General features: G+C 32.7%; 1 protein-coding gene across 3 annotated transcripts in view; it reads left to right on the top strand.

Moving 5' to 3' along the window:
* Nucleotides 1-24,969, top strand: part of LOC145263171 (putative U3 small nucleolar RNA-associated protein 11) — a 309,596-nt gene extending 284,627 nt beyond the window's left edge. Inside the window, exons 8-9 of one of the 3 annotated variants that reach the window (XM_080120209.1) lie at nucleotides 8,133-8,179; nucleotides 24,842-24,969. In XM_080120209.1, the coding sequence (XP_079976335.1) occupies nucleotides 8,133-8,138 (6 nt within the window). In that variant the 3' untranslated portion in view covers nucleotides 8,139-8,179; nucleotides 24,842-24,969. Of the gene's footprint in view, nucleotides 1-8,132; nucleotides 8,180-8,534; nucleotides 9,075-24,841 lie in introns of those variants that run through there. The other 2 variants (XM_080120207.1, XM_080120208.1) reach the window with 2 other exon arrangements.
* The last annotated feature ends 355 nt before the right edge of the window (nucleotides 24,970-25,324 follow it).

The raw sequence follows: 25,324 nt of genomic DNA, 5'->3' as shown, positions 1-25,324 counted from the left end.
ATTAAACCTATTTGCCCGATAACTTCTGATTTGAGACAATTGATATGGACAGTTGATAGAGGAATTGAGTCTCTATGGTTCCTGGTGAGCATTGTCTGAAGATAGTAGTTTCAATCCTACTCAAAGCAGGTTAGAGGGTTAGTTGGCCCAAAACGTGAGGCAGTAACAAGTATGGAAGGCAGTAATTACTGGGGATACAATTACAAAAAGAAAGAAACACAAATGTAATCCTTTCGCATGTCATGGTGTTGGTGACATGGATACAAAAATCCATGGATGACCTGTGGATGTCAAGTTCGAATCCTGTTGGTTCCATTCCATAGAACAATTTTCACTATGGATGTTAGCAACCTGTATGTAGCCTCTCCTGTGAGTACTTGATTCAAAAAAGAATCTGAGTAAAGCAATTTAACAACAGAACTTAGACCGATGCAGATTCATACAACTTGAAGTTGTCTTTAATTATTTTTAAGAAGTAAATATGAATTGTTTTGCCTCTTATCTTGTTGTGGTTAAACACTTGAAGAAGGCCAGAAGAATAGTTGTATATTGTCTCTTCTTTGCTGCAGAACACCAGCCGTATAGTTGTGCAATCACTTTTATCGTCGCCACACGCAGTAGTTCTAATCAGCCTAGCTGTAGCTGATTCTGATGAAGTCCAATTTTAAAGGGTACTCGCAGAACTGCACATACTTTGCTCTGTCTTTTAGTACAGTCTCATATGAAGATAAGCGGAGTAAAAAATGTGTACTCTGAGTGCCCTTCTGTCCTTCTGTAATGTAGTTGACTGGTAAGAACTAAATTTCTTGTAACATTGCATGACTGCTGCTCGGTCAGACATTAAACTTGTGATTCTTTCCAGAAGCTGCTTAAAAACATTTTTTTCCTCATCTGTAACTAGGCAGTAGTAGATATCACTCTACTCCTCAAGCAGATTCATGTTTGTAGAGAGCAGTGTATCAGAATCCTCTGAAGCAACCACAGAAAAACCCAAACTAACCAGAGTTCCATCACTCAGTACCACCTTTGTTTTTGTCTACTAGTCCCATCTGTATGGGGTGTGACACTTGGTGACTGCAGGATCTTTTCTGTAGCATGAATCTTAAAAATTAAATCACTGATATTTGCCAATGTGGATATTGAAGGAAGATCCTTCAGCTTTTCTTCAAAAAAGTTGCGACCAACAATGTCAATTATTTTAGAACATTTTGAAGGAGGAGGCCTACTTCCTGGAGGCCTGTAATTGTCATCCTTACATCATCAGTAAAGTGATTGCAGAAACTGTCTAATCTGGTTGTTCTAATCTTTTTTATTTTCTTCCAGTATTTGCTGGAGGTCTTCTCCATCCTCAACTTCTTACACTTCCTTTTGTCAAGATTTGATCTTTTCACTTTATTTGCTGCTTCTTCAATGAGCAGACTTGTTTTTTTTTAATCATTATTTTCATTTAACTGCCTCTTGTTGACTTGTTTCAGAGTATTTTTTTTATATAATTATACATCACTTTTTTCTATCTCTCAACTAACTGTGAAAGTTTGGAGACTTCTTTGCGCAAGCTGGCAACTGTATTTGTCATATGAGTATTTTTGCTTTGTAGAGATGCTTTTTGTTCAGACGCAGTTTCATATATCGAACGAAATCCAATTTTCAGATTAGACAGTGCATCCTAATATTTTGTGACAGATTCTTCCAGTGCCTTCACTTTTGAAGCAGATGGGTGTTCGGTAGTGGCTGAATTATCTGCAGATTTATTCTGGGCAGATATACTAACTCAGTCTTGGAAGGATGAATTCAAAAACTGCTGCAGTTCTTCAGGCTTACTTCCCTTTGTTTTTCATTTTAATTGATTCTCTTTTACTAGTTTTTTTAATGTTGAGGATAAATGTTTCTCATCGTAATTAGACGACAGAAGTCTATTTAACCACTACTATCATGCTGAACTTCAGGTTGTTCTTCGTTAAATAATGTTGGAGATGAAGAACTCCATTAGTCAACTTATTCGCTCCTTTGGCATTTAAAGAATCTGTAAATAAAAAATAATGACGAAACCAAAAAAAATATTTTACAAGTAAATCAAAATATTGACTGCTCTTCTCGCACATTTAAAAAAAATTCTTTTTTTAAATGGATCCAGTCTTAATTAAAAAAAATAATAATAATAATTTAACAAACTGTTCAAGTTTATCAAAAATATCCGATAGAACATATGGGTCTCGGGAATTATTAAATAAACAAAAATAAAAAATGATACACATTTTTACAGGGCAATTTTTTCATTTACGTGCCACGTGCACATAACTATATTTTCAGTTATTTTTCAAGTAATTAAAATCTTCATATTTATCAAAAACACTCAATAGAATATAAACAAAAAAAATGCACATTTTTACGTGAAATTCTTTTTATTTACACGACTTGTTGCACGTAACTTAAAACGTTAGCTATATTTTCTAATGCAAATGTACAGTCTAATAAAAAAAATGAACAATGTTAGATATACCAAAAACGCCTGACAGAACATAAGAGAATTGAATAAGTAAAAAAAAATGAGGCACATTTTTTAAAATGAAAAAAATTTTTCGTCAGTCACACGCAACTAAAAATGTTTTTGTTTTTTTGTTTAAAATATATCCAGTTTAATTTTTAAAAGATAATTCAACAATGCTGAAGTTTATCCAAGTAAAAGAAGATAAAGCAAAGAACATATGAAAGTTTTAAAGAAAATATAGAAAATAAACAACTGACATTATTTTTTAAATTGTAAATTTTCATTTTTTTTTATTGACGCACTAAAAATATTTTAAACAATAACTTTCTATAACTTTTAAATAAACAAAAACAAACTCGCCTAAGAACTTTGATATATCCATACTGAAACAAGTTTACTTTTTCGTTCGGCTGTGGGGCTCGTTCGTGCTGACAGTGATTTTTCGTGATGATACTTTGTACTTTGGTCACTCAGCATTAAGTTGTAGATCTCGATGTGTAGGTACACTCACTTTTATTAGTGGCGCTCCTTGATTTATGAGCGTAGTAATGACACCAACAGATTATTAAAGAGGAGATATTTCTCTACAAAGCGGTGCCGTTTTCGGAATTTTTTCAATTGAATTTCTTTCATATTTCTTTCACTGAAGTTTTTAAAAAAGGGTTTTTAAGTTGTTTTTTGTGAAAAACAACTTAAAAGCCCTATTTTAAGCTCACCATATTGAATAGTGACCTTTTTTTCTTTAAAATGGTACCTTTTTTTTATACGTAAAGACTCACAATATGGCGCGCACCAAATTTGAAAAACATTTTTTTTGTGTGTATAAAAAATTAAAGTGGTTTTCACCAAAATTAGTGACATAACTTGAAGTAGCCTATAAAAAAAAACATTAAAGACAAAAGAAAAAGAATTATATAGATATCTATAAAGCAAAAAGACTAAGTTTTATTTAAATCAAAACTTTATCAAAATAACCCAAAAAATAAACGAGATCGCAAATTGAAGTTAAGAGAAATTTAACTTTATTTACCAGTTTTCGCGCCCTAAACTAGGCTAGCTTGAGATACCTGTTAAAAAGTTTAGCCTCGTCAAGTAAAAAAAAAAAAACACTGAAAACTTAAAAATGCAACACATAACGATGAGCAAATTACTTTTCTATTTAGATAAGCTTGTATCTTAACATATTTTAAAAATTAAAGAAAAACTTCATACATTTTCTAAATTTTCGTTGTATTGAAGTTTATCTCTATTAATAAAGCAGTCACAGGGATTCCCCTTTGAAAAAAAGTATCATAGGTTTGCAACAACAGATGCCACATAAAAATTCAATACAGCTAGACCAATAGTCACTATCTTAAGTAGCTTTCAAACACATTCACTTGTGATAAAATACATTACATCCTAGGAGCAATACTATCACAATCGCAATATGGTTAGAGGAAGAGGTACCTATTTTTCCCTCTAAATATTTAGACATACCACCACCACCAGTATAAACTGGGAGGAAGTCTACATGTTCCACAGATTCTACGTTTATATTGCCTGTAACTGGCTCATACATACAGATATACCTATATATTAACTTTCCCGTAGTAGAATAAAAAAAATAAAGTCTCCCTCAGGGAAAGTCCGCTGCCTCTGATTGGTTGCCTGCTAATTTTCTTATTCCGGAATTAGATCATTCTAAAAGAACACTTCAGAACATTACAATATGGTGTCGCTAGAACAAATACTTCTATGCATGGTATCAATTTCAGTTCACACACGCACTTAATTTCTAACACTCAATATGGTTTCCGTTCTGCTAGATCTACAGCAGATGTGCTTACAGTTATATTGCATAGGATTAGCAAATCTCTCGACGGAGGCAACCTTTCTAGGGCAATTGCTCTTGACATATCTAATGCCTTTGATAGGGTATGGCATAAAGGTTTACTTCATAAGATCTCTAGCTATGGTATTGCTGGAAATGTCTTCTCAATTATTAAATCATTTCTCTCTGATAGGTTCATAAGAGTAGTAGTTGAGGGGCAAAAATCAGAAGCTCACAGTATTAATGCCGGTGTCCCTCAGGGGTCTATCCTGGGCCCAACTCTTTTCCTGATCTACATTAATGATCTTCCAAATCACATCCTTACATCATTTGTAGACATCTATGCTGACGACACTACCATTTATGGTAGCACATCTAAGACAGTAAACGACCAAGTTCTCTCCAATTCTCTCTCCTCTGATCTTGAGCACGTAGTACAATGGGGAAAGGAGTGGCTGGTTACTTTTAATGCATCTAAAACCAAGCTTCTCTCTTTACATCATCAACATTCTGATCCACATCTGGCATCAATTCAAATGAATGGCTCTCGTCTTGGGGAGGCCTCAAGTTTTGACAAGCTTCTTGGCTTGACCTTTACTCCTGATCTTAAATGGAACACGTACATCAAATCTGTTGCCAAGGCCGCTGGAAAAATGGTGGGATCTTTCTAGATATCTCACTGCTGATGCTATTCTCTATCTATATAAGAGCCAGGTACGTCCAAGGATGGAATACTGTTGCCACATCTGGGCAGGAGCTGCTAGAAAGGACTTGGCCTGCCTTGATAGAGTTCAAAATAGACTTCGTAGCCTCGTAGGAGATGTCCTTTTCTCTTCCTTGCAACCTTTATCTCACAGAAGAGATGTTGCGAGTTTTTCTCTGATGTATCGTTATTTTCATGGAAAGTGTTCGACTGAGCTTCAATCTATGGTCCCCCCTCGCCAAACTTTCACAAGAAACACTCGTCTAGCTGGAAACACTATCAATAATTCCCCCCACTCTTTATCTGTGCCTAAACCTAAACGTAGATTCCATGAACAAAGCTTCTTTCTTAGAACTGCACGCCTGTGGAATTGTCTTACGTTTTCCTGCTTTCCTGCTGACTACAATATGGTTGTCTTCAAGTCTAACGTAAATAAGTTCTTGATGAGCCGTTCCATATAAGTTATCAAATTTACCAAATTTTCATTACTAATGATTACTATATTGTCCAATTTCTACTGTACACTCTTTAACCCTTATCCTTGAGTGGCCTCTTGGCCTTGATAATGTGGTGATGCCTATGTAAAAAAAAAAAAAAAAAAAATATAACAACAACAAATGAATCTTCCACTCCTTTTACATAATTAATGACTGTTTAGCTTTTCTGCTAAGACTAAAACATACACAAACATATGTATAGGATCTAGTAGTTAATGTATTTTCTACATTCTTTCTTTGTGTTCATCACCATCAAATGTAAAGAACATACTAATAGTTGTTGACTGATGTTATATGAGTCGGGTTTTAATGAATGTTTGCTTATTTTTTCCCTTTATACATCTAATTTTACACATTAACTATTTATTTGGATAACATTTTCTTTTGTCATTCTGATCGCCTACAAGCAGAGGACAATGTTTACACACTACATATATGCTACGGTTTGATGAATAATGTTCTTTATAGATTCATACTTTTCTTTTGGACATTTAATATATTCTTTTTGGACTTATGCCGTAATGAAGTGCACTGAAATAATTATGTGATTATTTAGAAACCCATTACAAAGGAGGGAATAGTGTTTTGCAACTATTGCATACTTTCACCTAACAAATTAATAACAGATGCTGTAAAGCTTACATTTAACTGGAATATATTTTTACAGATTACTGCAGTAAAATAATTGCATGGTGGATTCTGAGAATCCATTATAACATAAAAGCACTTCTCTACAGGACGCAATAGTGTTAAAAAAAAAAAAAAAAGGTACAAACATACGAATAATGCCCCTGACCCACTTTCAGTTGTCTGAGTTAGTTGAAATTTTGCATGTGCAATGATTTATATCTCTACAGGTTATGTGGCAAATTACAGCTCTGAACTAATTGTTTTTTCTGGTTTACAGGTGTTTGAACTGAGTCAGGTGTGAAATGGAGCCTGTTGAATGTCGAGCAGTGATCTGGTTTTTGTATTTAAAAGGACGCACACCACAGGAGACTTTTGATGAAATGAAAGAAACTTATGGTGATAATGCCCCATCATATGACCTTGTAAAACGCTGGCATCGTGAATTCAAACATAGCCTCCCCCACCCCCTTCTGCCATTGATGAAGCATCTGTCCGTCAGGTTGAGGCTGCCATTTTGGAAGATCGGCTCATTACTATTCGCCAAATAGCCCAAGATGTCAAGATTAGTCAGGGTCTGTGGAAACTATCATTCATGACCATTTGCATATGCATAAGGTGTCTGCCAGGTGGATTCCCAGGTTGATCACACCATTCCAGAAGCGAGAACGCATTGAGTGCTCGAGGATGAATTTGGAGATGTGCCAAGAAGATGAGTCAAAGTTTTTCAAAAGACTGATTATACAGGATGAAACCTGGGTCCATCACTATGATCTAGAGACCAAAGCCCAGTCAATGCAGTGGAAGCACTTGGACTCACCACCACAAAGGCAAGGGTGCAGCCCTCTGCTGGCAAGGTCCCACTCACAGTCTTCTGGGACCAGGACAGAGTAGTGATGACAGATTTCCTGGCAAAGAGTACCACAATTACAGGAGTCTATTATGCTTCACTTTTGAGGAAATTAAGGGAAGCTATCAAAATCAAGAGGCGGGGCAAGATCAGCAAAGGTACCCTCCTCCTGCAGGACAACGCTCCGGTCCACAACTTGCATGTCGCCAGATCAGAAGCACGGGCGTGTGATTATGAAATCCTTCCCCATCCTCCCTACTCTCCTGATCTTGCACCCCTGACTTTCACCTCTTCCCAGCCATAAAGTTGTTTTTGAAAGGAAAGCGTTTCCCAGATGATGCAGCCTTGATTTCTGAAGTCACGTCGTGGTTGGAGGACCAACCTGGGGTGTTCTACAAAAACGGTCTCCAGAGCTGCATCAAACGATGGGAGAAATGCATAACTCTGGGTGGTTCCTGTGTAGAGAAAGACTAATAACTGTGCAAAGTTTTGTTGCTCTACTGCTACCGGAAGTGGGTCAGGGGCATTACTTATTGCACGCCTCTCGTAATCGTTCAAAAACAGAATATTAACTACTGGTAACTTTAAAATTATCCTAAAATACTGGCAACTTATTTTTAACAATTCAACATGTTAACATACATGCATAAGTAAAAAAAATATAATTTTAACACTCTTTAAAATCAAACATAAAATTAACTTTTAAACATGATGCAATTTTGCTAAAATAAACATAGAATCTTTGAAGTCATGATAATTGCTCAAAATTATTCAAATTAAATTCTGGAACCCTTAAAATTTGACTACAGTGAGCTCTAATATATTTTGAGAATTATTAGCATTTTAACATGCATTGCACACACAGAACTAGCATAAAATATAATCAAACACATATTGTTTTTTCCTTGCTCTGACGAAAAACTCTCAAATGTAAACACAGCATTGGTTTGGAAATGTAAATATGTAGAAAATATCGACACATTACTAAACTCCCCCCCCCCAAAAAAAATATCCTATATGGGTACCAATATTTAATTTTCTATTTTTAAGTGATAATGATTTTAATGATGTTTTTTTTTTTATTCTTGTTGATTATATTTAATTTTATATTCTTGACCAATTACCTATGACTTATGTAAACACTTTCTTTTTAGACGTGAATAAACACTTCCAAATAAGTTAAAACAAAAATATTATGCAGGTAGGTTTCAACATATTTTATTGGCTAGGAAACACTTATTTGTTATATATTTGTTTTCTTGCTATTTTTACTTTCTGTGGAGTATTTTATTTAGATGTGCTAGAGCTACTTTTAGAAAAAAATGCAAGAAGAAAAACGATGATAGACTTGAAAGATACTGTCATCAGTAGAAGGTAGTTATTTATCACTGATTTCGCTCATTCTAAAGTGTGAGGATCGCTAACTTCCAAAACTTCTGTTTTTACTTATTTTTCTAATGAACCATTTTTTGAAGTTATACTGTCTTAGGCATGATAAATATGTATGTAATGTTTTTCCCTTAAATGGTTTGTTTTGTTTTTTTTCGAATCGGCAGGTTATTGCCACTAATCGACAGTAACCAACAATGCTAACCACCATCACAGGAAATTGCTTCCACTAGCTGCCACTGGAAAACAATGTCCAACAGTGGAAGCCAGATTATTTCATTTGGGCCACGGACACCGGTGTCTGCTATTTTCCAGAGACGGCAGTAGCCACCAACAACTTTAATTTGTTTTCGAGCGAGTGGTCTTTTAATGATTCTGTTTTGAATCTGTCATGCTTCTGCCGATTAATGGGTTCTGATTAATTTTTTTTATTTAATATTAATGCTTGGCATTATGATTAATATGCACAGAAAATTTCTATCATTATCTAAAAATATTCAGGTTTTTTAATTTAAATACTATCTAATTCCATTGTAATATAAGATTTTTTGTTATATCTCATAAAATTCAAAGAAAATATTGTCGAAATTTCCAAAACTCAATTGATAAGTTTTGATTAAAATTTGAAAAAGAACATTTTTCTCATATTCAAAGACTCATTGGATATATTCAGACTTGAATTTGAATAAAGTTTTTCTTCATTTTGATCTTTTTATGCATGTGGTTTTATAGGAGTTTTAAAGTATTTACAGTGAATACAAAATTTAAGTTTTTTTTAATACTTAAAAGGTGTTTTGCCGATCTGTTTGAATGTTCATTGGATAGATAATTACATGAAATTTTGTTTCATGTGAATGTTTATTAATTAAGCATTCAGGAGATATTTATTTTCCATTTGAAAATCTTCATTGAATTCTATTTCACTTAACTTGAAATAATTTATTGTAGATATCAATTTTTTCCCAGAAAATTAGAAAACTTATTAGATATTTTCTCTTCTAATTTGTAAGTTTGATCTATGTACCAGACTGTTTTACAGTTGTTTCAGAGTTGATATCACTTTTCGAAAGAGTAATGTTAATTCTAAATACTGTCCCCATATCCTATAGAATATAAATTCTGCAAATCAAACAAGCAATATTCATTTTAACCATGAAGATGCGGGTAAAGTCAAAATAATTTGAATAATCAAAACTAATAAATTCCAACAATCAATAGCTATTGCAAGGATAACAATAAATATGTGATTAGAAGTTCAAATAATGAAAACACATTTAATCAATTCAGACATTCAATTTCAAAATGAAATTAGAATTTTTATTTTATGAAATGTAGTTCGGACATGTAATCTACCAAAATCCTACTCTTTTTCAACCAATCACTACTAATTCATTCCATCATTAAATCTCATTGCAAAATTTCTCACCAGTAGAAAAAAATTTGTAAAAGGTTTACATATAACATGTTTCTGTTAAATCTTATTACTAACATGCCAAAGTATCAGATTATTAAGAAACAATAGTGACATAATTATTACTGATTTACAAGTTAGTTTGATTAAATTAAAATCTCTAAAAAAGAAAAGTGATGTCTCACTATAGTTCTATTACTTGTAATAATATCGCAAGCAGTTTTCCATATTTATCTGCAAAAATATTTTTTATTTCAGTCTGATCCGAATTTATTAGTTTGGATCAGACCGTAAATTAAAAAGTAAATTTTCCACTGATTATTCTTTCGATGGACTGCCTTATTCTAATTGTTTGCTTATGTGATGAGAAGGTTCTTTTTGCTGATGTAAAGGTTAATGTTTTCAACTACCATGGAATTTCCACAGGTTCTGCTAATTTCTATAAAAAAATATTTAAGAATGCATTCACATTCAATGTATTCACATTCAATGTATTCACATGCAATGTTTATATTTTAAATTCTTTGCATTCATATTTTTTATACTCCAACATTTGACGTTAAACTATATCTACTGGTGAGGCCCCAGCTTGCTGGCTTTGGGGAGTGTGGAGCCACCCTTTAATTACCATTGCTCCCAGGTCCACTCTGACCCGGAGTGGTAGTACCTGTTAGGGTCCCAACTATGGGTTAAATAGAAACCAACTTGAAAACAATAAATATATTCTATTAAAAAATTTTTTTCAAAATCTTTGGATTCGGCATTAAATAACCCGAAAAGGGTTGATATGCCGTAAAACAACCAACCAACCAAAATACTCTAACATTTTACATCAAAAGTTTTAAAAACTTTTTTAATTCTATGAGAATTTCTGTTTCCACATGTTAATAACAATCCTGTAAATAAAAAAATAAAAATCTTGCTGTACATTTAAATTAGCATTACAAGTGTATGCTGTATTTTCGTGGATATTGGCACGATTACATATCTAATGTGCTTCAACTTTTTGTTTGTGGGTCAATTTCTAAAAGAATTACATTGATGGAGAATAATCATTCCAATGATGTTAATTTATATTATGCATTCAATGTTTTTATGCTCCAAGTTAAAAATGAAAACAGTCAAAAATGACGACAGGAAAAAGGAAACCTATTTTTTTTTTTTTTTTTTTTACATAGGCATCACCTCTTATCAAGGCCAAGAGGCCACTACAGGGTAAGGGTTAAAGAGTGTACAGTAGACATTGGACAATATAGTAATCATTAGTAATGAAAATTTGGTAAATTTGATAACTTTGATAGAACGGCTCATCAAGAACTTATTTACGTTAGACTTGAACACAACCATATTGTAGTCAGCCGGAAAGCAGGAAAACGGAAGACAATTCCACAGGCGTGCAGTTCTAAGAAAGAAGCTTTGTTCATGGAATCTACGTTTAGGTTTAGGCACAGATAAAGAGTGGGGGGGAATTATTGATAGTGTTTCCAGCTAGACGAGTGTTTCTTGTGAAAGTTTGGCGAGGGGGGACCATAGATTGAAGCTCAGTTGAACACCTTCCATGAAAGTAATGATACATCAGAGACAAACTCGCAACATCTCTTCCGTGAGATAGAGGTTGCAAGGAAGAGAAAAGGACATCTCCTACGAGGCTACGAAGTCTATTTTGAACTCTATCAAGGCAGAACAAGTCCTTTCTAGCAGCTCCTGCCCAGATGTGGCAACAATATTCCATCCTTGGACGTACCTGGCTCTTATATAGATAGAGAATAGCATCAGCAGTGAGATATTTACCGGATCGCTAGAAAGATCCCACCATTTTTCCAGCAGCCTTGGCAACAGATTTGATGTACGTGTTCCATTTAAGATCAGGAGTAAAGGTCAAGCCAAGAAGCTTGTCAAAACTTGAGGCCTCCCCAAGACGAGAGCCATTCATTTCAATTGATGCCAGATGTGGATCAGAATGTTGATGATGTAAAGAGAGAAGCTTGGTTTTAGATGCATTAAAAGTAACCAGCCACTCCTTTCCCCATTGTACTATGTGCTCAAGATCAGAGGAGAGAGAATTGGAGAGAACTTGGTCGTTTACTGTCTTAGATGTGCTACCATAAATGGTAGTGTCGTCAGCATAGATGTCTACAAATGATGTAAGGATGTGATTTGGAAGATCATTAATGTAGATCAGGAAAAGAGTTGGGCCGAGGATGGACCCCTGAGGGACACCAGCATTAATACTGTGAGCTTCTGATTTTTGACCCTCAACTACTACTCTTAAGAACCTATCAGAGAGAAATGATTTAATAATTGAGAAGACATTTCCAGCAATACCATAGCTAGAGATCTTATGAAGTAAACCTTTATGCCATACCCTATCAAAGGCCTTTGATATATCAAGAGCAATTGCCCTAGAAAGGTTGCCTCTGTCGAGAGATTTGCTAATCCTATGAGATATAACTGTAAGCACATCTGCTGTAGAACTAGCAGAATGGAAACCATATTGAGTGTCACTAAGAAGGTTATTTTTGTTGAGATGGTTGATTACTTCTGTATTTAACAGAGATTCCAGCAACTTACTCATGACGCACAGGAGACTTATTGGCCTGTACTGAGAGGGGGATGAGCGATCACCTGAATTCTTAAATACAGGGCATACTGATTAAATTTTCCAGGGAGATGGGAAACTATTCTCCTTAAGACAACGTTTAAACAGTTTTGTAAGTATGGGCGCTAGTTCTGGTTGAAGTTTTTTGAGTACTATAATTGGAATATCGTCAGGGCCAGTTGCTTTACTGGAATCAAGGTTTTTGATTAGCTTGGCAACATCACGTACAGATATACGTATATCACATAGCATGTTTTCTGATACAGGAGGAAATATTGGGGGTTGGCGGCCTTGGTCGCAAAGGGTAGAATTAGCTGCAAAATTCTTGACAAAGAGTTTGGCTTTGTCTGATGCTGACGAGATTACCTCAGGACCATTGATATAATAGGTGGGATGGAGCACATGCTTCTGTTCATGATTCTGTTTGCTATTTGCCAAAACTGGTGAGAACCAAGCCGCTGCTCAGCTACTTTGGATTTAACAGATTGAGCATACAACTCTCTAGCGTTCTTTATTACTTTCTTACAATGGTTGCTGGCAGTCCTGAAAGCGGCTTTAGTTTCCATACATCTATTATGTTGGAAGCAGTGGAAAAAGTGATTTCTGTGCGCAATGGCAGCAGCACATTCTGGAGAGAACCATGGCTGGCTGTTAGGTTTTTGCTGAAACTTTTTCGAGGGTATGAAACGGTCAATACCTACAATTAACCATTCTGTCAGGTCTAATACTATAGAGGACACATCCTTTTTAAACATGGAATGCAGAGGTAGATCAGATATAAATGTATGGAAGCTATCCCAGTCAGCCTTAGAGTATCAATATACTGTACAATGGAGAGGTACGTCTGGGGACATATTACATTTCATTTTAATCTTAATTGATACAACAGAGTGGTCGGAAGAGGCGACAGAACAGAAACTGAACATAGTTCAGGGCAAGTTGTGAGAAAAAGGTCTAGTAAGCTCGCATACTGGCCGTCATTGTCGGGCACACGGGTGGGTTCCTGAACAATCTGAGTGAGGTCATAGGCAATGGAGAAATCATGACAGAACCTCCCCTCATCATCGGTCTTGTTTGAGTGGGTCAACCATTCGACGTGAACATTGAAGTCTCCACATACGTGAATGTTAGCTGAAGGATAAGCAGATAGGACTTGGTCAATTTTCTCAGATATGCTTTGAAAGATAGTAACTCTGCTGTTGTGGGGGCGATAGAGAGTAAATATAAATGCAGTAGTGTGAGCTAAAGCAACCCGGAAGCACATATAGGGTAAGTTAGGATCTTCCCTGGAGATGTCCCTACCACATGGAAAGCTATCTTTAATATAGGCACATATTCCATGCCCATGGCGATCTTGGGGGTCAGATTTAGAAGTTAAGTTAGAGTATCCTTTAAATGCGAACCTTCTAGGGAAATAGCCTGTCCAATGCCAGTTTCACTTAAAATTAAAAGGTCTGGTTTAGTCTCCTGTAATTGGGTTTCAACCTCTGAAAGGTTAGAACGTAGACCCCTGATGTTGGAGAAGGAGACATGGTAGTAGGGGTCTACGTTGGAAGTTGGAGAACCGGGTTTAATCGTGTATTTTTTTTTAAACTTGTCATGATGAAATTTTGGAATTTGTGGACTAGGTCGTCAGATTTACTTGGAGCAGGACAGAGAGGGGAAACTAAGAGAGAAAAAGAAACGAAGAATTTTTTTTTTTTATTATTTGTAGCTAATGATAAGGTAAAGGCGTAACAATTACCTACTAGTATGGCATCGAGAGGCCCCACCAGAAGCTACTGCATGGTCCAGAATCCATTCACCAAATGGCAATACAGCAGCCCCAGTACTTTGCACCTGCTGATAGGACAGCCTCCTTAGTGGTTAATCCAAGGTTCGGGTCCTTGACTATCAGGCGGATAACGTCAGCCCAGACAAAACGTTTACCTCCAGCACCCTTACTAGTGACATGGCTACAAGGATAGACATAGAAACAGAAAATTTCAGCCATCTCTGCCAACTGTTCGCGCAAAATACTGCCAACCTAGAAAACAGCTATTTCTTCTCCCTTTGTCAGAAAAATCACTCATTAAAAAATGAGGACTGAGGGACAAATAAGTAGCGAGAGTAACAAGAGCTGCCGATAACGCATCCACAATGCGTTTTCTACTCTCCATTAAAAAAAAAAAAAAATTAAGTCTTCTACTTAATAAAAGTCCGACAGACGTGTTTAAGGGAAAGTATGGTGATAGATTCCCCTCTCACAAGCTAAAAATGAGTACAAATTCGTAATCTATTTTTGCAATCAACTCTGTAGATAAATAAACATTTATGGACGAGAAAAAAAAGCTAGCATTTAATAAAACAGAAATACATAAATTAAATACTGAAATAAAATGTAGTTATTAATATTTGAATCTAAAAATAAAAAGTATGAATTAATATTGAAATCACTTATCTCAACAAAAACACTTCCGTCTCCAAAATGCAAACTGTAGTGAAGAGTTCAAGTTTAAACAGCGTTCAGAAGATTTTTTTTTTGTTTTTTAAATTAACCGTTAAAAGAAAAGCGTGATTTTATTCAGAACTTTAGCTAGTCACGTTTTAAGAAACTTACGATATAAAAGAAAAGCGGATGGGGGGGGGGTCCTCCGAAGTTAGTTGGTGACGTTATAAGTAATTGCGAGATAAGATGGAAGCCGGAATTAAGTGGTAGAGACTGAAAAGTATAATATAATGGATTGAGTATACAATATTTAAGATCAACTCGGTAGATAAATAAACATTTATGGACGAGAAAAAAAGCTAGCATTTAATAAAACAGAAATACATAAATTAAATACTGAAATAAAATGTAGTTATAATTATTTGAATCTAAAAATAAAAAGTTAGATAATAAGAAGTTAGTATTTTTTCAATGTTTACATTTTATGTTACGTTTGGATACTGGGTCAAGTTTAATTGCATATGACTGAAATTTTACAGGCTATATAAACTTAGAAGACCATCTCAACTGGACTTTGATTTAAATTTTTACAACCGCAGAAAGCAAAGTTATGACCGAGCAAATTTGACGAAGAATATTTCAAAATTGATGAGATAAATCTGTATATATCATCCATTTTCATATAGATAATAGTTTCAGAATTATTTCCATGTATAATATGTAAATATTTGATAATTATTGTGTGGAAATTTCTTTAAAATGTTATCTTTTATAGAAATTACAATATATAGAATTTAATGGGAAAACAGCTTGCTATGCGCTAACCAGCCTCGTTTGTATTCTCTTAAAAATAGAAAACTGTTTTTTCTGCTTTCAAAACAAAAGCAGAAAAAAAGTTTCATTTTTTATTTTGAGTTTGTCAATTTAAAAAAAATTATTTTCCAGTTTTTCAAATTTGATTTCCAAACAATACCGAGCCAAAACTATTTTGTTTTTGTAGTACAATGTACTGAAACTGTTAAAAAACAACAAAATGTACTAAGTACACGCATTTCTGTTATCATGGTATTTATAACTTGCTTGTACTTAAGGTAGAATTGTGTTTTTTAGAGGTAAAAAAAAAAGAATATATAAATATATATAACAAATAAAAGGTACTTGTGCACTTATGCTATCATGCTGAAATAATAACAAATAAACAAATTTAGAAACCCATTCTTTACAAAGGAAGGGAAGGGTGTTTTGTTAACTATTCTGTACTTTCACCTAGCAATTAAATTTAAAAAGAAAAATAGATATTGTGAAACTTGAATTTAACTTGAAAATATAGCACGGTAACATAAGTGTATAAGCACCCAAATAAATATTACCAAAGACAGTATAAGTTACTCTTATACTTAGTTGGATAAGTTTTTAGTGTATTTATTTAATGTAAAATGTTTATTTCGACAATTAGTGTCGAGCGTTACACAAGTACAAGAAAAATAGCCACATGGTATCTCATGCCTTTGAAATCTCGACAATAACTTAAAAATATACAAAATACTGTGAGAAACCCAACCAATAAATTTTAACTCCTTGTCAAGACCATTTTTTTTTTTTTTTTTTTTTTTAATCTGTAAAACAAAACCTTTTTTTTTTTTTAACTGAGGATATCTAAATAATAATAATTAGGTGGTTTGACAAAGAATTTCATTGTGATGCATTTTGTAAATTTTTACCTTGTTTCCACCTTAACATTTTTCTTTAATGTTTTTAAGGTTTTTGGGTATGCTGAAAACGAATAACGCATTTAAATTTTCCACAAATAAGTAGCTATCCGAATATTAAGCAATGTCATTTCTTATGTTCTTGCTGGAGACCATCTTGGTATGCACGTTTGCACATAGTTTCTCGAGGTTGCGTTTGTGCACACCAAGATGGCTACCAGCGGTAACATAAGAAATGGCATTGCTTAATATCCGGAAAACTACTTATTTGCAAAAAATTTAAATGCGATATTTGTTTTCAGCATACCCTAAAACCTATATAAGTAATCATTTTAAATGTTAAAGTGGAAGCAAGGTAAAAAAAATTACTGTTTTATTTCTTTGTTTACATAGTTGAATAAAAACAGAATAGAAATAATGAAAATTACCATCAACTGGTGAATATATAGTTGTTTATCAGGATTCCTGGTATCCTGTTACTGTGAAAGCTACATCGAGGATTCGTGTATGGTTGCATCTCAGAAAATAGGGGTATATTTTTGGCCAGATAGAGAGGATTTACAAAATTGAAAATTGACTGATCCCAAAATGCATACATTCTGATTAACTTTTACAGAAATCCAAAATCTTTATGAAAAATTTTCTTTGATTTATTTCTGAGATTAATTCATATCTACTCAATTTTTTCTTTTCTTTGAGGGGAGTAGTAAATACCGGCCATAAATGCTCTTTAGGTATTCAATGGCTACACCCCAGATTTAGCTCTCCTTTGGTCGGGAGGCAGGTAAATACCTACTCTTAATAAAGTTATGTTTAAATACCAGTATAATACTTAGCTTTGTTCTTAAATAGACACCCACTGTATGATACCATGCGCCAGTTTAAAAAAATTGAAATTTGTACATTTTAATTTATAATTCATGGCGTATGGTAAAGAGATACATCAAATTTGACTGCATAATCAGAAAGAGCACACAATTTTACATAAGAGAGCCAAATTTCATGAGAATAGCTTGAAAAATAAATAAATGGTGACAAAATTACCAAATTTCTTGAAATGTTGAGGTCCATAATTTAGCCTACTTTTTCTAAAGCATAAATTTTGGCCCTTAAAATTCTCATGACTTTTGAACTACTGATGGTATTTGCATAATTCAAAGTTTTAAGCCTCTTTTACATAAATCTTTTCATGCAAGTTGATAAAATTACAATTATCTAAAAAGAAAAGTCAACTTGTAATGCTAATTTAAATTAGAAATATTTTCTTTATTTCCACATTTCATAAACATGAAAATCAATGTCTAAGAACAAGTCATTGTCATTGGTATAACATCTCTTACATGTCATGTGTTGGACAACTTTTAGAAATTGACTTGAAAACTAACTTGTGTGCATAGTTTGATGTATGGAAGAACCAGTAAGAGTTGAAATCGATAAATGAGTTTTAAGGACAGGCTTAGATCTCATGACTTCAGAGGAAAATCAAATCTGGAGAATGTAAAGATATTTGCAGAATAGGAAACTGTTGGCGTGGTCACATTAAAAAAAAAAAAAAAAATGGATAAGACTGTTCAGTTAGTAGATCGATTACAGTTGGCGACAGAATGTCAAGGAAAATATGGAAGAAAAAAGTGATGAGGATACAACTTATCAATTATTTTGTTCAACCACATGCCAGTCCTCAATGGTTGTTAATCGAAACATTTGAGTGCCTCTTCATTTTCTTCTATGCTGTTATCATCTTTCGTGCATTGGTGATTTCCAAAGATGCATTGGTTTACAACTAAACAACTATGCAGACTCAGAATAAAAAAAAAAACACAAATTTTAATACATTGTGTAGAAGTCAATTGTGCTGTGTGTGTGTTTGACACCGTCGCAGAAAAGGACTCCTAAACAATAATGTCCAGTAGATCAGCTAAGTTATTGTCATCATTAGCTTGTTAATTCATTTCAACATATCCTCAACCCAGTCTACTGCTTTACCCTCTCCCCATTTGTTCCAATCCACTTGTCTTACAACTGTCTTAAAGCAGATAGCTTCAAGCCAAACTCTGAATCCTAAATATACTTAGTTTCAACCGGAAATCCCAAACATTGGTTTTTATTTAAGAAATGACTGATAAGCAAAAGTGACTTTTCCTCTCCACAACTCCCAGCTGATTACCTGGAAACTATTAAACCACTTACCACATCACTTTTCTGATTGCTTTTTCTGTTTGTGAATTATTTCCTCCACATTCTCCTCCAGTTTGGTTTGTTTGGTATGTCCATAGTATCACAAATTCAAAAGTGTTGAAATACATTGTTTCAATTAATTATTTAATGACTAAACAATATTGTAATAATTAAATTTAACTCTAAAAATACCCCCTCAAAAAAAAAAGTAATAATTTGGTAAAAACACTATTAGGTAAGTCCAAATTGGTTAAAATATGTGAAATCTTATTAAAAAATAATACTTGTTAAAATATTCATGTTGTTAATAGTAACAGATAAATGTTGAAAATTATTAAAAAAAGCATTTGCTTAAATCAAATATTTTCAGTCCCTCCCCCCCTGCAAAGTTAACTAAAAGAAACTATTTGTCACTTTTATTTGTGGGTTGTTTTTTGATTCATGAATCTAATAGTTAGCAATTATTAAAAAAGGATATTTCTCTACAGAAATTGTCTTTTTTATTTTTTTTTTAATATTTAAAAAAAAAATTTTTTTGATTTTCTTATTTTAAGGCGACCATATTAAGAGGCATCTCTTTTTGTTTAAACAAATATAATATTATTGAACTTGTCACATTTTTATTTCAATTATTCTCTTTTGTCTCTTGACTGATATTAATTTTATATTGGATATTAACTCCTTTATCTCGGATATTTAAAATTCTTTCATAGCTGATATTATGTTTTTATTCTTGTTTAGTTTTTTGGGGGGTTTTGTTTATATTATAGATTAAAATTATCGGGAGTGAAAATCAGTTGCTTTCTTCATCTATTTTTATAATTTACTCTTACTGATTATATTTTTCTTGAAGTAAAATATGTATGTAGATTTTAATATCAAGATAAAATTGTCTCTTTTCTTTCGAAAATAATTGCCATTATCAGCTTAATATTCTTCAAATAAAACATTGAAAGTTATAAGAATTTTAGTACTTTTAAAGCAATAAATATTCTATTCATATTCTCTTCCTTCATACTATAAAATAATTGTCAACTGAATATTTTTAAAAAAAGAAATGAGCTGAAGGTTTTAATTTATTGTAACTGTTACAATAAATTAAAACCTTCAGCTCATTTTTTTTAAACTCATTTTAAATGGGTATGGAAGGTGCTAACATATGTAAAATGTGAATAAGAATTTTTTAAATAAACTTTCTGACAAATTTCATGGCTAATTAATAAAAATAAACTTGAATTATAATTTACATAATTGCATACGCCTGAACTTTTATATAGATTGCTACTTTCATTTTTGTTTGGAGGAAACTATGTTGTTTGCTTTATGCTGTTTTTTTAATGGGTTTTGAAAGTTAAATTGAATTAGAGTAATGACAATTTTTATAGATGTTATCTTTATTATTAAAATGTAAATTATTAATTGAACCAGCTATAACTAATTTTGTCAGAGTAAATTGTTTTCAAAAGTAAATAGCATGCAAAATTTTCAATCTTTTTATAATGCATGAAAATTTTCTTTGAATTTTTCTATCTAGAAATTCAAGTTTAAATGTTTCCAAATCCCTTTCAAATTTTGAAGGATCACAAAGTAATTTTCTTTTATTTCCAATTATTGACAAAAGATAAAATAGCTGATTTGTTTACGAAAAAGTGAAATGCATTCCACTGGGTTTAATTTCATAAATTATTTTGTATATATAATTAAAAAAAATTTTATGTTGTTGGATTTTTTATTAATTTTAAATGATAAAAATAATCTGCAAGTCCTGTAGAGTTGATAAACACAGGAGAAGTAATCGCATAATTTTATCAATATAAGAATTTGAGACAAATAGGAATTTGTTTTTCTGTTTTGAACATTGTAGAACTAAAAAGGGCATTTCTACTGATTTGTAATAATTTGACAAAAACTAAATTCTTACAATCATAAAAAAAAATCTTATTGATTTTTATTTGTTTTTATGACCAAAACAGATCTCATAATTTTCCTTCGGAATTGGTGATACATGATATTTCAATAAAAATCATTCAAAATATTCTGAAAATTCCATTACCATCTTTTAAGATTTGCTATGTAAAAAGATCTGGAGCAGATGCTTAATGAAATAAACATGAAGAGGCAGACAGGCAGGAAAAAAATGTTGCCTTTTTTCACAAGAGACTGGCCGTTAAAATCTTATTGCCAGCAAATTTACCATCATAGTTTTCTTGGTTGTAATTCCTGTTCTGATCATAGAAAGTCAATTTTATTATTTTATCCAGTCATCTTTTAAAGGTCTCCTAGGATGCCCATTTCTTTAAGTTCCCTCGTAGAGTTCTATTTATATTGAAAGTTTCTGAAAAATTATCTGCAAAAACAAATTTTAGTCGGACTCGGCCATAAAAAAAAAAATGGCTACTCGTTTTTTTTGTTTGTTTTTTTTTTTTTGGTGAGGGGGGGGGGTAAATAAACTAAACTAAAATGAAATAAATCAGTGTTTTTTTTTGTTTTTGTTTTTTGTCTCAACTCAAAACAAGAAGGTATTTCAAAAAATTTTGAAGCAAACGTTCAAAATAAACTGTTCCAAAATCAAATAAAACATAAGTAGTATTTGTTTGTGATTTTAAAAAAAATTACTACCTGGCCTTTGAGCTCGGATTATCTGTTTTATCAAGCAATACATCCACTCCTCTCAGAAAAATGTTAGATATTGTTGAATATTTTCCCTATTGTAGTCGAGGCAGTTTTTTAAGTGGGGAAAACTAACTTCCCGAAAAGGTGCGTTTTGAATGAACAAAAATACTTGTATAGACATGTCGAGACTCTCTTACAAATGAGAGCACCTCATATAACAGGCAATAAATCCTTCTTCATACAAATAATGGGTTGATATGCCATAACAAATAACAGGAATAGCTATTCTTCAGATGTGAAAGTTTTAGATTAAACTACTATTTCCACCAAAAAATGTTATTTCAAACTTGATTGTGTAGGAAATTTCTGAGTTCAACTGGTGCAAAACAACACATAAATTAGCCAGAAAATTAGCATAAATACCACTAGAAAATTAGCATAACTACCACTAGAAAATTAGCATAACTACCGACTCAATATCAGTTTCAACAGTCCAGCTTGCATATAAAAAAAAATTCTGGAGACACAAAACATTTACATGAAAAACCCCATGGTCAGTTTAGACATTAAACTCCCTTACACCAATATATACTTATAACCAAATGCCTCAAATTTCTCAAAGTACATCTCATCCAACATGAAACTTCCATACCTTCAAAATTATTGTTTGATCACTCAAAATGCCACTTTTTATTTAAAAAAAAAAAATCTCCAAAACAAAACAATCTTGCTGCACAGAAACCGCAAAAACATACAAATACAAATCCCAGTATAAACAGTCCTCACCCATATCTAAACATCATGACGAGCCACATCAACGATACCAATCCAGACACAAATAAGAAACAAAAAGTATAAATGTAAGGCCTGATTAAGTGACAGGTATAGCACACTAGAAAAAATGAAATTGGAAGAAACAAAACGAAACCTGATACAATGAAACTGCATGGGTATAAAACCTAACTACGAAGAAATAAAATGCATAATGACAAGCTACAACCCCAACATGTTTGCAAGAAACTCTATTTAAAAAAAAAAACAGATAACATCACTTTCAAAGGATACAACACTTATAACCAAACAAACAAATCAACAAGAGACATCCGACCTATTGGTGGCAACTCTATAATAATCAAATACCACATGTCGGACAATTTAATTTAAAAAAAAATCCTGAAGCAAATCAAATTGCAAGTAAATTAACTGCCAAACAATGCTGTGTTGGTACATTGAATATTGGAAGCTGATTTGTTCATTTTGTAGCAGAAGAAAAAAATGGAGCTTCTTATAGATACACAGGCACATCAATGTTTTACTATTCTTCTCCCAAAAACTTGTTTGGTGACCAGACTGTCACATTTAAGTTTAGATAAAATTTTCAGTATTAAATGTACAGAATGAATGTACAAATCTGTATAATATATTTTATTTATACCTATGTGTTAGGTCTGATGCTATGTGTTATCAATCCCATAACGACTCAAAAATGAACACAATTATTTAACAATTTACAGATTTAATGTTAATGTAGAAGTCACTGGATGTGTCATGATTAACGTCTCTTATAGAGATGTTTTCCTTTCTGTCATGATAAATTCTACTCTTTTTAAGGATAATAACTCCGCCTTCAATGTAACTTTTTCTATTTTTTTTTTCTAAGTGTATCTAACAGTATGTGAAGAAAATGTTATTAGCAATGAATTATTATTTATTGTTAATAATAATTGTATGTTAATGTTATGTATGTTAATAACAATAATTATGTTATTAGCAATGAATTATTATTTATTGTTAATAACATTTTCTTCACATCAAAAATGTCTAGAGTTAATAAAATTAAGAAAAAATTGACTTCTATAAAATAATCATCATTTAGCTGAAATGATAATCAACATTTTTGTAATAACAATTCCAAATAAGTTTTTAAGCTGAAATAATCACAGAATTCAATTTGGACATATATACAGGAAGAAGAAATCAATTTTGTAAATTTCTCTTAAATTTTCGACAGGAGATTTGGTGATTGGACCATCTCCATTTTTGAAACCGGGTGTGGAAAGTTTTAACAAACATACTGTTAAATACAGTTAGAAAAAAAAAAAAAAATAAATAGAAAAAATTACATTGAATGCGGAGTTATCATCCTTAAAAGAGTAGAATTTATCATGACAGAAAGGTAAACATCTCTATAAGAGACGTTAATCATAAATCTGTCATGAAATTTCCACAATTCTCACTAGTTTTAATAATAATCTTATTAACTGTATTGTGGCATTTATGCAGCATTTACTTAAATTTCTACACTTTTGTGTTTTTTGTCAAATATCAAATTTATGAGATTTCCTTGGATTATAATGATGGTTTCATACATGAAAAATCATATTTCACATTCCAGTTGACCTTGCAAAGTCTTGATTTCAATTCAAAGGATTAAACAGAAATAACTGATAGCACATAAATTGAAAGATAAGCGGACGGATAAGAATTCTTGAATTATCTGTAGAGATTAAAAGCAAAGTGAGATATTGTCCAACATCAATGCATTCTTAAAGAGATTCTGCATCCTTGAATGAGGAAGTGAATAGATTTCATAGATTCAGATAACATTCAGACCTTATGTTGTAAAGATTCATTCAAAAAAATGACTCCTTGTTTCTGACTGATTTTGAACGTTCAGCATAAACAAATCTCATGTTGATGCTGCATGTTTCCATCAACATAGCTTGTGTGTGACCTCTTGCGAATAGCTTGCTAACATCAGGAATGATAAAATATATATGGATCCATGCATACCACCAATCCATCGTATTACTTCATTTTGCTAGCTCATAACCACTAGATGTAGATTCCTGCTGGAAAAAATTCATAAAAATGAAAGTATCTTCAACTGTTTGCGATTCTAAAAAAAACAACAAACAGAATTTTGATAGGGCTTATAACTTCATTCTCCCTATCATTGCCATATTTTATATGTAACGCCTAGGTTTTGTGCGCACCCATGTTTCTTTTCAGTCAACTTACTGAGCTCATCTCTCAATAACACTTTGCTCCTTTCTCTTGCTATTCACTTCTTTTTTGCTCTTGCTGTTTGCCCCCTCTTCCTCTCTCACGCGTGTGCTCTGTTTGCTCCCCCCTTCTCTTTCGCATGTGCTGTGTTTGCCCCACCCTCATGTTCGCCCCCCCCTCTCTTGCGCGCTGCCCCCCCCCCACACACACACACACACGCACTCACGCCTCTAAGACTATGACGAATATTTTGCCTAAGTTTGGTAACGATTGGTCAAATGATGGCGATTATACACAAAAAAAACTTAGTGATAAACCAAAACATAATTTTCTTGGCACAAGCAATAAGGATGCTTACAGAACACCATTTAAACATTTCTTGGCACTTTGTAGTATGGAACCCCCTTCCAGGTTTGGAGATGAACATGTTACAACAAAATCTAAGATTTCGACTTTTTTTTTCTCGTTTGGTTTTCTTTCATTTTTAATTTTCTATTTTACATATTTAATTATTTAACATTTATTTTCAGGACAAAACCAAATGTTGGAAAGTAAAAAAAGAAAGAAAAAATTTGTCGGCTCAGTACAAGTGGAAATTTCAGAGGAAGAAGTAAATAAAAGAACAAATATTTTGAAATAAAATTTAATCAACAAGTGATTTTTTTTTTTTTCTTTTTTTCAAGTCTCTCTTCTCTCTTAAAAAAGAGGCAACTTTTTAAACAAGTATCACAAGCAATCTCCAAATCACAAGATATTTTATATAGGTAAATTATATATTTTATATAGGTAAATTATCTGATCACCTGATGCTTAAGAAAATATAAATAGTTAATATATTTGGAACGATTTTGAAAACCTAAACAAATGAAGACATCTTTTCTGGAAATAAATGATTGAATGGATGCATTGAAGAACAGAGCAACTGTGGAGATGAGGGTTACTGATCTGTAGAGAATATAAAACGTGTTTAAAAGTCTGACCTCAAATTAATAACAACCAAAATACCCAGTTAC

The sequence above is a fragment of the Euprymna scolopes genome, chromosome 38 (assembly GCF_053919585.1).
Source record: "Euprymna scolopes isolate OS-2025 chromosome 38, ASM5391958v1, whole genome shotgun sequence".
Taxonomy (NCBI): domain Eukaryota; kingdom Metazoa; phylum Mollusca; class Cephalopoda; order Sepiida; family Sepiolidae; genus Euprymna; species Euprymna scolopes.
This window is presented reverse-complemented; position numbering and strand designations above follow the sequence as displayed.